This window comes from Sorex araneus, chromosome 2, assembly GCF_027595985.1.
Source record: "Sorex araneus isolate mSorAra2 chromosome 2, mSorAra2.pri, whole genome shotgun sequence".
NCBI lineage: Eukaryota > Metazoa > Chordata > Mammalia > Eulipotyphla > Soricidae > Sorex > Sorex araneus.
The window spans coordinates 23,824,757-23,839,490 of NC_073303.1; the positions used below are offsets into that span (position 1 = coordinate 23,824,757).

Here is a 14,734-nt window from a genome sequence, read left to right on the forward strand (position 1 = left end):
CAGCCTGGCAAGCTACCGAGAGTATCTCGCCCGCACGGCAGAGCCTGGCAAGCTACCTATGGCGTCTTCAATATGCCAAAAACACTAACAACAAGTCTCACAACGGAGATGTTACTGGTGCCCAGTGGAGCAAATCGATGAGCAACAGGATGACAGTGACAGTGCCAGTGATGGGCTCCCATGTACATAATTCCAATCCACCACCCTCACCACTGTATTCACCTTCCTCCTCCACAGACCCCACACCTTCTCACTCCCCCCCCCAGCTCTGCTGTGTGAATCATGTCTACCTTTGTGTTGTCTTAACTATGTATCTTTAAGTCCCATATGAGAGAGATCATATATGTATCTATCTGTATAGATCTCGGTGTTTATTCCTTTTCCGCTGTCTTCCCTCGGCTTGACAGCCTCTACGGCCATCGACATGGTGACCAACTGCATGATTTGTTCTTTCTTCGCACTGCACAGCACTCCATGTGTGTATATACCACAACTTGATACCTACATCCGTTGCTGGGAATCTGGGTTATTTCTTTATCTTGGCTATTACGACAAAACATAGGTGTGTGAAGATACACTCTTTAAATTATTGCTGTTGTGAGTTTTGGAGATAGATACTAAGAAGTGGCATTGCTGGGTTTTCTGGCGGTTTTACTCCTTTTTAAGAGATCTCCATATTGCTTTCTAAAGAGGCTAAGCCAGAGCATAATAAAAGAAATAATGAAGTCATGTTAGGGGTGTGCCTTGTGGCAGAGCACCTGTGTAAGGCCCTGAGTTTCCTTCCCATCACAGCAAAAAAGGTACACTGAACAAGACAGACAAAAAGAACTAAATACAAACACAGCATAGAAAGATTTGAATTTTCCCATGCACCAAGGTCATTAGCTGACCAAAGCAGCACCAGCGGGTAATAATACTAAAAATAAATACAAAGTTTGGTTGACTGAAGACCAAATAAATTTCTTGATGATTATGTGTATTACAGAAAATGTCAATTAAACAACAGCTCCCGACAATGTTTTCCTTATACCTAAAAATCCTCAGGTTTCTGAAAGCTACTCTGCAAAGTCTAGGGGGGATTGGGGGAAGGGCTGCAGTCAAACAAATTTAAACCCTCCTGTACTGTTTTATTTACAAAGATTCCCCCCCATTTCCTATATCAGCGTGTCGAGACTTAAATGCATGCAGCAACTTCTTGCATAGATAGACTGCTAACGTTAACTGGTGAAGTGTCTGTGACTTCCATAAAAATGTGCTGAATCTGACAGTTCCAGCAACCGGTAGGGACCTGGTAGTGATGCCGCTGCCATACTGCAGTTACCACGAACTGCAAGACGCGGCGGGCCCAGCTGCCCGAGAGCCTCCCTCAGCATCTAGAGAAGCTTCAAGCCACAAACTTTCCTGTGGTTCACGAGGCTGTTTCTTGCACAGCACTGACTTCCTGTAAGAGGTGGTTCTAGCACGGGGCTACTTGTTTTCCTTCAATCACTAGATTATGAAGCAGACACCTGCAATCTGTAATCTACTGGCATCACTGGAAAATTTCAACTGTATTTCGGAAACCAGATGTGAAAAACCTATTCAACGAATAGGAAGAGTGTCCTCAGTTTCTGGCTTTTTACCACCTGCAGGTGACCCTCCACACGCAGTCTCTGAGAAGCACTGTGACCTCTGCCTTGGGCAAACAGGGGCAGCCTGTCACCAAACCCAGCCTTGTGGGCTTTTTGGGTCACATCCGGCAATGCTCAGCGGTTACTCCTGGCTCTGTACTCAGGAATTATTCCTGACAGTGCTCAGGGGACTATATGGGAGGCTGGGAATTGAACTCAGGTCAGCTGCATGCAAGGCAAACGCTCTACCCGCTGTGCTATCGCTCCAGCCCTGTCTTGTGAGTCTTAAACTGTAAACACGAGCAGGTGGGATCCCAGGGTGGCTGGCTGCTACGGAGTTCTGGGACATGGGCTTTGTGTTAAATTTATAGTGAACCAGGACTATGAGAAGTGAAGTCAAGACCCCAAGCAATATCTCTCTGGCCCCTCCCTCCCACCCCCAGCCTTGATTTTGGGCCGCACACAGCTGTATAGGCCTTATCCTGGCTCTCTGCTCAGTGGTCATTCCTGACAGGCTTGGGAGAACAGAAGTGGTACCACTGACGGATCATGGGTGGGCTGTGTACCAGGCAAAGGCCTAACTTCTGGACTATCTCCCTGGACCCTCAAGCTGTTTTATTTTTTTTTAAAGCAAAAAAGAGAAAAAAGAAAAGATGATTTGTTTATGAAGAGCAATGTTTACTTATACTTCAAGCTTTCATATATAAAAAGCAAAAGGATTGTATTTTACTATAATTAGCGAACAATTAGTAAGCTTGCAGTATGACTTACTACATGAAAAAAAATCTACCTGCTATCATTATTTAATAAAAACAGCAAATTTTGACTATCATACCTCTCAACACATTAGTTTTGGGGTTTTCTTTGGTTTGTTTTGGGGCTATGCCTGGTGGTGCTCAGGGCTTACTCTGGCTCTGTGCTCGGGGATCACTCCTGGAGAGGCTTGGGGATCATATGGAATGTGGGGGATCGAATCTGGGTCAGCCACATGCAAGGCAAGGGCCTTCCCCACTGTACTATCTTTCCAGCCTACCAATACAGTGATTGAGGGGAAAAAAAAAGTAACACAATGTTTTCAGCATTAGACTCAATCTCAGTAGGCTGTCCAGTTTGAGTTCTAACCTAAAACCTGTTTCAATAGCTTCTGAGATGAGATGAAAAACACAAATAGTTCATGCATGCCACTAGAGCTTTGGTGACGGGTACGATGAATCCTATGACCAGAGCTGTGAAGCTATTGCCCTAAGATTCTAGAAACACTGTAAACTAAGGATAAATATGAAAAGGGAGAGAGAGAGGGGGGAAAAAAAAGAAATACAAAGAAACTCACTTAAAAGTCATATTTCACATAAAATACCTGAAGCTAGGAAACCAAAAAAGAAATGTAAAAGTAAATGAGTATATCTGCCAAGTCCCATCATACTCATTCAATCTAAATAATGAATTACAGAAATTATACTCACTCCTAGGTAAATTTAGGGATATATCTTCTTTTACAGTACACAGTACTCTATAGATATTTTAGCTAATTTTTATGACGCCTTGTCGACAACATGAGAGAATATAAAAATAATTAATTCTGCATTTCACATTTTTTTCAGACGGGACCTATTTTCTGTCGTACATATTTCCTCTACTTTGGGTTTCCTGCAAACATACGTGCTCAAACTGTTACTCACTTTCCCTACCTTCTTATTTCTGATTTGCTCAGCACAATGGCAACAATCAAACAAACTCCTTTTATTAGCAGTGAATTACAATGACAACAAAAGTGTGATTTTACCAAATGTGTAAATATCTTCAAATAAACATCAACCTTTATTTTACGCATTTGTGTGTGTGTGGGGGGGGGGGGGACTCCCAAATGGTGCCTCAAGAGGACTGAAAATCTGGTGATTCTCAGCCAACCAGATCAGCGATTTAACGCCAGGGCCAGAGGATGTGGTGTGGCTCAGGCCTTATGGTGCCAGGAATTACCCGGAGCACTGCACCCAGAGATGCTCTGGGGGACCATGTGGTCCTGGGAATTGAACTCCTGACCCCCAACATTAGCTTTGACATCCTGATGTTGCCATTCCTAGTATGTAACCAAAATGTGGACGTGTAAATATATTAAAAAGCAATTTACTGTCTTAAATCTGTTAGCAATATCATAATTTATGAAGAATGTATCAGTTTATTTCCTGAGTTTTTAAAGCTGGAGCACAGACTCTGCGAGAGGCAGGGCCAGGTTTGAGTCTTGCACTAGTGGCCCCAGTACCACTGGGAGTGAGCACTTTGCACAGAGTCAGGAGTGGACCCTGAATTCTGCTGTGTGTTACCCAAAGAAACAAAACAATGAAATAAAGCAGGTCTTTCTTGTGCTTAAAATATTAAGTGACATCAATTATACCATTAGGATGGGAGTCACTTTTCTCACACATTTAAAAACAAATGTAGGGGCTGGAGTGGTAACACAGTGGGTAGGGCATTTGTCTTGCACACGGCCGACCCGGGTTCTATTTCCAACATCCCATATGGTCCCCTGAGCACCGTCAGGAATAATTCCTGAGTGCAGAGCCAGGAGTAACCCCTGTGCATTGCCGGGTGTGACCCAAAAAGAAAAAACAAAAATCAAAAACCAAAAACCAAATTATTTACTTATGTATGTTATTGGCTGTGGAGATAAACACATTTGATTTTTTAAACCTATATTTTCAATGATATCATCACCATTTTTCTTTGAAAATTTTCTCTACATCAAACAATACAAACTAAGGGGCTGAAGCAATAGAACAGCGGGTAGGGCGTTTGCCTTGGATGCGGCCGACCTGGGTTCGATTCCCAGCATCCCATATGGTCCCCTGAGCACCGCCAGGGGTGGTTCCTGAGTGCAGAGCCAGGAGTAACCCCTATGCATTGCCAGGTGTGACCCAAAAAGCAAACAAAACAAAACAAAACAAAAAACAATACATACTAAGTAAATCAAGGAGGCAGGTTAATGTAGTTCCAAAGAGCAGTATAATGATTTTTTAAAAACTTAATTCTTTTGTTAGTTATCTCTTGGATTTAAAAAAAAATCCAGAAACATACTTTAGTTAGACCAGATGAACAGTCTCATCTTCCCTCAAAATTAGAGATAAATTCTTGAACTTGTTAACATCAGTAACAAAAATAACCAGCTAACTTTTTCTACGTAACAAACATTTTGGAGCCACAAACAAATGTTTTATTCTGGAGTATTTCTGGAACGGCTGCAGGCTGCATAGGAGACACTCACTTAGTGTGGGGGGTAGAAGCGAGTTACCACCGATTCTGATTCTGCTCGGGAGGTGTTTAAGGGTCTCGGGAAGAGGTAGAGTTGGCCTGTGAATAATCACAAGATACGGCAGCAGGGAGGGACGCCTTGGAGCGCCAGGAGCAGCCAAGTACCACAGCAGGTCAAAAAGGGGGAATCTGCTTTCCACAAGCGATGTGAGAAGAAGGGAAAATGAGAGGAAACGTCCTGAAAGCAGTAGATTTGGGCCAGATCTTGAAAAAAGGGGAGAGATTTGGACCCGTGCAGACAGAGAGTCACAGTAGGAATGGAGAATTGCTTTGAGAGGGGTGTGCAGGTAAATATGAAGCAATATTTTAAAAGAAGAAAACTCAAATATTAGGGCAGGTGAAAGGAACGTGGGTGAAGAAGCAGGTAGGTATGAAGATTACCGAGGATCCTGAGGATGCACAGTCCCATGGCTCATCTTTATTTGGAGGCTGGGTGGGGGGGACTGAAACCAATGGAAGACTTGGGACAGAGTAGTTTGATCAGACTCGAGCTTCAGCAGGAGCAGACAAATAAAACCAAGGCTGAAGGCGGACTAACTACAGATAGCAAAGTGATTAAATAGGTTTTTGAATATTAAAAGAGATAATGAAAACAGAAAGTACAAGTGGGAATGGGAAGAAGAGTATGGAGGCAATAAAAAATAAAGGTACATTGAAAATAGCATTTGTGAAAAATATAGAATAAAGCCTTACCTGATTCTTCCGCATCTTGTTCATCTATTAAACCTACTGAGACGCCTAAATCCACACATTTCTTGCTATGTGTCTTGGACTTCATATGTTTTGTCAGATTTCCTTAAGGGAAAAGAATGTTTACTAAGCTTACATAGTATTACTTTTGCTATTGCAATTTGTCAACACTGTCAAATTCCATCTCTATTTCAAGTGAAAATACATAGAATATGGTTATACAATGCCCATGACTTAACTTTGGAAAAAAAGACAATTCTGCTATGGTATCTTAATGCCGTAAATAACCCACATATATATACACACACACACATACATATATATTATACATATATGTATATATTACATAGGCTGTACACAGTGATGCTCAGAGGTTACTCCTGACTCTGCACTAAGCAATTATTCCTGGAGGTGCCGGGGAACCATATGCAAGGCAATGGCCCCCTAACTGGGAGAGAACATGGGTTGGCCACATACAAGGCAAAGCCCCTTCCTGCCGTGTTACTGCTAGGCCCCCAACTCTGATATTTATTTGTGGGATCTCTCACGTCAGTCTCCTCTACAGTTTCTATCTGCTAGTCCTTATTTATGAGTTGAATGCTTTATATATAATTAAAGGTAACAGTCGAGATACTCAATTGCAAGATGTTCTATACAGTTCTTGGGGTGCAAACTATCCACCAATTACATCTGGAGACTCTCCCTTCCAGTCCTTTGCTTCTTTGTCTGTTTTTCTGCAAGCTCATCTTCATCAACGCAGTTTTCTGTGGTGTCTAAAGTACCCTGGGCTGTAGAAACATCTCTGGTGGCCCTTAAGAGTTTCATTCGTTTCAGATCACTGATTTGGGCCAGTTATATGCAGGGCATAGGTAAAGGGCTTGGCAATTCAGCAGGCAGCTTTGGTCCCATGTAGTAGAAAGCCACGAGAGCCAGGCTTGTTCCGGAGGCCTTGTACTCCCTCCCAGGACTGGCAGTGAACCCGCTCAGCTGGGGGCAAACACCAGGAGTGGATGTCCCAAGGGACGTTTTAAAACATTTCTGCTCACTATGCTACCTTGGAGTTCCTAGTATCAGAAATTTGATGTGCTTAAATTTTAAATTTAACTATTAACTAACTATAGATGCCCTTCAATAGTGATTATTAAGATGGATTTCCATTTTGGAACATGCATCTGAAACACGAGGATGAAGTCCTGCAGTAACAGCGTTCGCCATACTGACCAAATATGCATCATAGCATCTTTTGTATCAACATGTGTCTTACCCATGAACTGGGGCCCACTGGGCCCAAGTGATCGAGAATGCATGGGAAGGTTCTTCTGAGGATGTCATGTAGTGAATTAGGCAAATACACTAGAAGACTGCCAACAAGGAGAAATGACCTCGTCTGAGGAAACAACATAAATACTGAATTTGGGCAGGCAGGGATAAACATGTGTTTGAGAATGAGCCTTGAGAAGAGTTTCAAATGTCTGAATCACTGATCCAGATTTGGACTTGCAGAAACTGAACACATGGACTTCTAGAGCTTCATTTCCACTTGACTAGCACTGTAACACGAAGTCCCTTGTCCCTCTAATGGGGTACACTTAATCAGACGGACTCTTACTGCACAGCACTCAGGAACACAGTGCTTAAAGCCTTCAAGTATATGAGGGGTCCAGGACCACGTACTGCCTAAAATCAATCCTTAATTCATCTGCATGAAAATGTTTAGGCATACTTGGTAGTAACTTTATTTATTTTGGCTTCTTGGGTCACACTCGGCGATGCTCAGGAGGTACTCCTGGCTCGACACTCAGGAGTTACTCCTGGTGGTGCTTGGGGGACCCGGGTTGGCTGTGTGCAAGGTGAATGCTCTATCTGCTGTACTATCACTCTAGCCCCCTGAAATTTACTTAAAATACACTTAAAAATAAAGGCACCAGAGTTATAATTATAAAGAGATGAGGAGCATACTGGTATTATGTAATCTCTACTTTTCTGCATTTTCCAATATTTTCACCTGGAAAAGTCACCGAAAAATGGTTTGGTCATCTTAATGTGGCTGAAATTTCCACTTTTAAGTCAAAACACTTTCACTACAATAAAGACTTTACAAAAGCCAAATTATAAGGTATACGAACACTTCTCGTTCAAACTGCCTTTGCTCCCTCAACAGAAAGCTATATTTATTTCACTTTCTAAGAAGTTAATGCATAATTCTGTTAAGCAAATTTGGGACTAAGTTTTTATTGAGCATCGTTTCTGATATGTTCTTTTTTTTTCTTGATTTTTTTGGGTCACACCTGGCGATGCACAGGGCTTACTCCTGGCTCTGCACTCAGGAATTACTCCTGGCGGTGCTCTGGGATGCTGAGAATCGAACCCGCTTGGCTGTGTGCAAGGCAAATGCCCTACCCACTGTGCTATTGCTCTAGTCCCCTCTGATATGTTCTTAAACTATGTTATTATAACTTGAGCTATTATTATTAACCAAACTTCTTAAATAATTCAAAACAAAACACCTTGCATTTAAATATGCTTATAAATGCAAATTTCCCCTAGTTTTGCAGATTAATTTCATAAGAGAAATTCTGAACAGTTTAAATAAAAACTGTTGTAAATCGTCTGAAATGCTCAAGAGATTTCTGTTTCTGGGTTCCTATAAAAACATACTAAGTCAGCTTTCTGTGATACAACTGGGACTAAATCCCACAGAGAAGCCTATTCATTGTATTTCTTTGCTGACTCACCATTAAAACAGAATAGTGAGAACAAATGAGTTGAAATCATTCTGAAAATATACTCAGAAAATTGGAACTTTAATTTTATGATCCATGTGACAAAGTGGATGTCAAGCCTTTCTCATAAGGGGTACTGAGTCAGCACTATAAATGACTCCTTGGCTCATGCTTTGCTCTCTTGGCACACCTATATTCTATACAGCAGGCCGTTATTCCACTTTCTGTAATAATCACATGTACGCTAGAAGAAACGGGATCAGATTGGCTAGGACCACAAGGCAAATCAGAGTAAGGCAAAATATATCCAGCCTTGACCTCTGTGATTCCGGAGATAACATCTGGCAATTTAAAATGTTGGGCAAACTCTACAACGTCATCTGCAAATGGGTCTACTATCATTTACTTTGAAGGACACTATGTAATTTTCTACATAAATCCATAGACAGTCAAAGAAAGTTCACCATTAGGGAAGCGAGGTGTCATGCCGACAACCGGGCTAGGGTGGGTGTGGGGGCAATTCTGGATTACTAGCATTTTCTTCACCTGTCTCCACAGGTAGTCAGAGGTGATAAGCCCGATTTCATGTGAGTTCTGACAGCATATTCAAGAAGTTAAAGCCTGAATGGGGCTGGAGTGGTAGCACAGCGGGTAGAGCGTTTGCCTTGCACGCAGCCGACCCGGGTTTGAATCCCGGGATCCCATATGGTCCCCTGAGCACTGCCAGGGGTGGTTCCTGAGTGCACAGCCAGGAGTAATCCCTGTGCATCGCCAGGTGCGACCCAAAAAGCAAAAAAAAAAAAATAATAATAATAATAAAAAATAAAAAAATAATAAAAAAATAAATAAATAAAAGAAGTTAAAGACTGAAGCCGCTAACACATAATGCTTACTCTTTAAGCAACGCTACGCTGTTCACAACTTAACACATGTAAAATTTTACACAATGCTGTTTTGAGTTATTTTCACTAAGCTTAATACTCAGTGATTCTTAGTTTTCACTGCTAAGAAATCTCTAGAGTTTCATTATATTCATCTAACATTTTCTTCCTTTTCTCTTATTTTATGAATTTTTTTTAAAAAAGTATCCTCATTTCTTTTCCTCTTATAATTTGAGAAATCCACACTTTGTATTCTGTCTTGATCTTTTTTTCTTTAATGATAACATTCATAACATGAATGTTATCATTAAAGAAATGTCTTAGTAACATTGGTCTTAATATTAAATATGAATCTGATCTCATACTGAAAGTTAACGGATGTTTCTTAGTCACAGAATTAAAATGCCAGTGAAAAAAATCAATAAATTGGGTCAAAAGATGGAAACATTTTATCCTATTCAGACCTTCACATGAGACCAAAAAAATTATTCAGAAAACCCTCCTCCATTTCTAGAACGGCAGAAGGTCAAAGGACCACAGTCTCCGTGTTCCTCTTCTGTTTTCTCGGAATTTCTCAGAACATTTTAGAAATATTTCAAGTTGAAGTTTGGGGTGCTCCCCCCCATTATTCTTGCTTTATTCAAGTTCTAGATGTAGCAAATTTAAAAGTCATTCACATTCCTTCTCCCTTTAAGACATCTGTATAAACCACAGCAAATGAACAGGTCAATCAATCAGGGTTTTTAAGGAAAGCTACTTGGTTGCTACAAATGAAAACTCTCATCAGTATCAATGACTATTATTAAAAATAGATAACATATTTTGATAATCAATCTTTAAGATAAACGTGATAACCAATATAGCAAATTTTATAAACGCCTTTTATAAAAACGGTCGATTATAGTTTTAAAAGATACTGTTCAAAGAATTATAATAGTTTTATTTCAGATTTTTACAATTTTTTAAAATCTCAAGCAAGGAATTTTTTTACATAAGGATTTATGAAGGAGTCCAAATTATTTGAGGGTAAAATTATCACAACTATAATAAAGATTACAATGTAAGTAAAAAAACACAAAAAAGTAAATACTAAATTTAATAACTAGTTTTGTGTGCCCTTTATAAACTAATAATATAAAAGTCAAAAATTTTTGAAACTGAAATTCAACAGAATTTGGGCAAAAAAGCCATCATGGAAAAAAATGGTTACCCGTGCCTAAAATTAGATCATAAAATAGAAGTGTAAGCACTGTTGGTTTATAAGTGCTTATTATTTAGAATTTATTGTTCATATTTTAATACCAAAATTAGTTTGGGACCATGAAAATGTCTTTGTCTTCTTTAGCTACAAAATATTTTTGAAAACGTATTAGTCATCGGGTTCTGAAACTGTAATTTGAGAGTAAGTTTTAGACGGGTTGTGCCCCTTTTAAAATAGTCTAGTTATTATATAGATATAGATTTTCAAAGTGTGTAATTAAATGTTTTTCAACAGATCTAGAAACATAAAGACACCAAAGCTGATAAGATGCAATTTAGGTACCAGCCTATTTAAAAACTCCATCCCTGGGTCAAATAACATCACAAAACTGGGTCTCAGTCAGAGAAACTCAATTCACAGAGAAGAGCCTGAAGCAACAGCTGTCTCCTACCTTTAGTCTTAAAGGAAAAGTTACAGTAAGTGCAGTGGTAGGGGCGGACGTCCGTATGGGTTCGTATGTGTTTCTTGAGCATACTAGGCTTCTTGCAACGTATTCCACATTCTTCACAAATGTACTTTCCTCTTCCCCTGCCTCGGACATACACATACTCTTCATTTGATTTATATCTAATTTAAAGGGAAAAAAACGAAAACAGGCAGATTGGATACGGTAATATTTAGAAATGACTGAGAAAAATGCAACTGAAAAAATTCAGACAAAATATGCACACTCAAAATACCTTTTAAGCATGTGAAAGTAACAGAAGATTCTAGCTTTCATAACATGACATATTGCTAGCTCATTCTAACCAATCTTACCCCGTAGCTAGTTTAAACATATTCACACTAAGTAACTGATCTAAGTTTTCTTTATTGTTAAAATCCAATCACAACAACTGCAAATGCTGAATTATTCCTGAGCTTCACTCAGTATTTAACTGTAGTTAAGTTAAACTATGATTGATTTTAATAATCTGTTTTCTTATAATCAAATACACAAAATGAACGAATCGCTCCAAGAACAGATGTTTCAAGTCAGTCCTAATTGTAAATCAATGTGAAATACTAGGTTCCCTGAAAAACAAGTTGCCTCCTAAGACTTAAAATGTTTCCTATAAATAGTTATCATTTTTTTCACTGAATGGAATCAGTTAACATAATATCAACATGTATTTTTCTAAAAAGATCCTGTTTATATCTGAGAAACCACTAGCATTTGAATAAAATTGGCATCAGTAAGTGTTCAATCACATGAAAGAAAATGTACATTTAAAGCATAAGTTTAAATGTACATTTAAGAAGTAAAATTTGTACTTGCCCTCCATCAAATATTTTAATTCTTCTTGGTTCACTTTTGATTAACGAATTTTCTTTATCTTGCTCACTGTTAATTTCAGAGGCACCTTTATTGCTGAATTCAACTACTGTGGACTTTTGATTACCTAATGCTCTCTGAAAGGGAAAAAAAAAGAGAAACTAATTTAATAAAACTGAAAACACAAACATGCTAACGTTTCACTTGGAAATTAAACACTTGAGAGTTTAAAGTATTAAAGTATTAAAATGCATTTCAAAAAGAGTACTAAGTTTAAAGATCATTTATGTTGTCTCTTACCTTATTCCCATCCTTATTTCCACATATCTCTTTAAACCAATCAAAACTGATAAACCTATTTCTATTTTAAAATTCCACCAGAGTTTAATAACACTCCCATATAATGGCTTCTCAACTTTCCGCTTTGGTATTCATGTATATATTAGGAACTCTTTTTAACGGGTTAAATAATCTTTCTTCTACCTAAGCAACCACTCATACTGTAATTTAAAGCCTATTTCTTGAAGACTTGTTTGGAGATGGAGAAGAACTAGTTACCTTTTTGGTATAATAATGTCTTCTATTCATAATAAACATGACCAAGTGGCTCCACTTCTTTATATTATAAAGTTGAAGCAGAAGTCCCATTTCTCATTATTATATTACCTCTCCTTACACTACTTTAAAACCATAACTATGGTTTTAAAGTTCCTTAAAAATCCTACTTGTTGATACTATAAAATCCAAGTCAGGACAGAAAATCAGATTTTGTCTAAGAATAATTAAATTTTCAGGAAAAAAAAAGACAGTGAATACCAAGATGATAAATGTGTACTTATCCTATAGAAACATGATAGTAACACCACTTACGATTTTACACGATTTTATAAAATCTCACCATTCACAGTGAGTTTTCTCACTCCTCGGTTCCATTCCATTCACACATATCCTCATATAGTAGAGAGCAAATAAATGAGTTTATAGCCCATGAGAAAGGGCTTAAGGTTAAGTTACTCGTCCAAGGTTAAGTGTTCATGTCAATCTCTGTCCAAATCCAACACAAGGCACAACTTTCATAACCTAGGGCCTCCTCTGAAATGACTTAGTAATGGTAGGGTGGTCCACTGTGGGCAGAGGGTCCATGTGGCCTTGGAAACAGTCTTCTGGGATCCCCAAATCAGGAGTAAAGAAAAGCTGCTGGCCCCATTTTCTCAAAATGGTGGCATGAAGGAGTAACACCAACAAGGCAAAAATCTAAATGTCTCCCTTTATGCATTGGCAAGCACATCTGAAATCTAGTTTTCCTTGTGTATTTCCTTAACAGTCATTCTATCTCTTACCTTCTTTTCAATACCAAATTTCCCACTTACCTCCTGCTTACTTTCGTACTAAGCTTCTATTCAGTGTCGCTGTTAAGGGGCTACACACCCAAACCCCTGTTATTTCCTTAGTCTTTGTATGTTCAGTCATTCCAGGGCATTTTATGCTGCCAAGAGTCTCCTTCCTCTCAGAAGTTCTTTTGGGGATGGGGGAAGCTAGGACAAAGCGGGGAGGAGGGGCAATGGCAGGACCCACCCAGCACTGCTCAGGGCTCACTCCTGGCTCTACGCTCAGGGGTCACTCCTGGTGGGCTCTGAGGGCCCCATCCTGTGCTGGGGATCTAACCTGGGCTGGCCACGAGCAAGGCAAACACTCCTACGCCACTGTACTCTGGCCCAGACGTTCTTTTGCTTTCAGTGTTCTTTTCCATTTTGAACCATAAATAAATTTACACTCAGGCTGCAAGTTAACCGAATACCCAACCCTCTGTCTCCAGAGCCATATGCCCACGTGACCCCAGTCTCTGATACCCGGTCAAAGCCGTGTTGAGTCAACCACTCTGCGTGACAAGTCTCGTGAAGTATCTTCCTCCTCGATCTATATCACGTCACGTCCTTGCTCTCCATCCCTAGCGCCGTCTCTTTCAGCTCTCCGTGTCAACTTTCCCCATTTGTTCATCCCTTTACACAGTTGCAATCCACAGGCGTCACTCTTGGCCCAAGTGTCTTACTTCCGTGTTCCTCAAGCATTGCATTAATCCCCGCCCCCCCCCCCCCCCCCTTAACAAGAGGAAGGAATCCTAGATCTTCCACCTGGACCGCTCCCCTAGATCTAATTTCAAATACGCATCTCCAAAGGTGCTTCTATTAAGACACTCATTCTGAAGGAAAGTCAGGCTCTTCAGAAACACCCGAGAGATTAGCGAAATTCTCATTAGGTCTCATCGTCTAAGCATGATGGAGCAGTTTTAGAGCCACTGTCACTGTCACTGTCATCCCGTTGCTCATCGATTTGTTAGAGCGGGCACCAGTAACATCTCCCATGGAGAGACTTATTGTTACTGTTTTTGGCATATCCAATATGCACGGGTAGCTTGCCAGGCTCTGCCGTGTGGGCTCCATACTCTCGGTAGCTTGCCAGGCTCTCCAAGTGGGGCGGAGGAATCGAACAGGGGTCGGCTGCATAAAAGGCGAATGCCCAACCACTGTGCTATCGCTCCAGCCCAGTTTTAGAGCAGAATTTTAATATTAAAAAAAAAAGTTCTATTCCATAAACGGTTCAGATGAACCACCTGCACTGAGAAAGCAGAAATGGCATGCATACTCTTTGACTTTTAGCTACATTTCCCAAACCCAAGTAAGTCAAGTGCTCTTTTAATAAACTGTAGGTTCGTTTGCTTTACCATATCATTACACAGACAAAAATTCTTCAGTCACAATTTTTTCCCTTGGTGGGAATGAAACCGGGATCCCTAGTGGTGCTGAGGGGGTCAGGAGGAAAGGAACGGGGCGTGGGGGGGGGCATCAATAATCAAGCTAGGGGCGCAGGCCTGAAGGTTCTTGCTAGGTGGGGTCCACTGTCCACCAGGTGGTGCTGGGTAGGGGTGCGCAGTGCTGAGGAATGAAGCAATTCTGCCAGGTGTGTGCTCCGGCCTCTCTGTCTGGTAGTTCAAACTTCTTGTTTTAAAC

General features: G+C 40.2%; 1 protein-coding gene across 4 annotated transcripts in view; it reads right to left on the reverse strand.

Moving 5' to 3' along the window:
* Window positions 1-14,734, reverse strand: part of HIVEP1 (HIVEP zinc finger 1) — a 150,500-nt gene that overhangs the window by 14,813 nt on the left and 120,953 nt on the right. For all 4 annotated transcript variants that reach the window (XM_055125820.1, XM_055125821.1, XM_055125818.1 and 1 more), the window contains exons 5-7: window positions 11,730-11,863; window positions 10,863-11,038; window positions 5,610-5,711 (exon numbers count right to left, since the gene is read on the reverse strand). In XM_055125820.1, coding sequence (XP_054981795.1) covers window positions 5,610-5,711; window positions 10,863-11,038; window positions 11,730-11,863 — 412 coding nt within the window. The remainder of the gene's footprint in view (window positions 1-5,609; window positions 5,712-10,862; window positions 11,039-11,729; window positions 11,864-14,734) is intronic.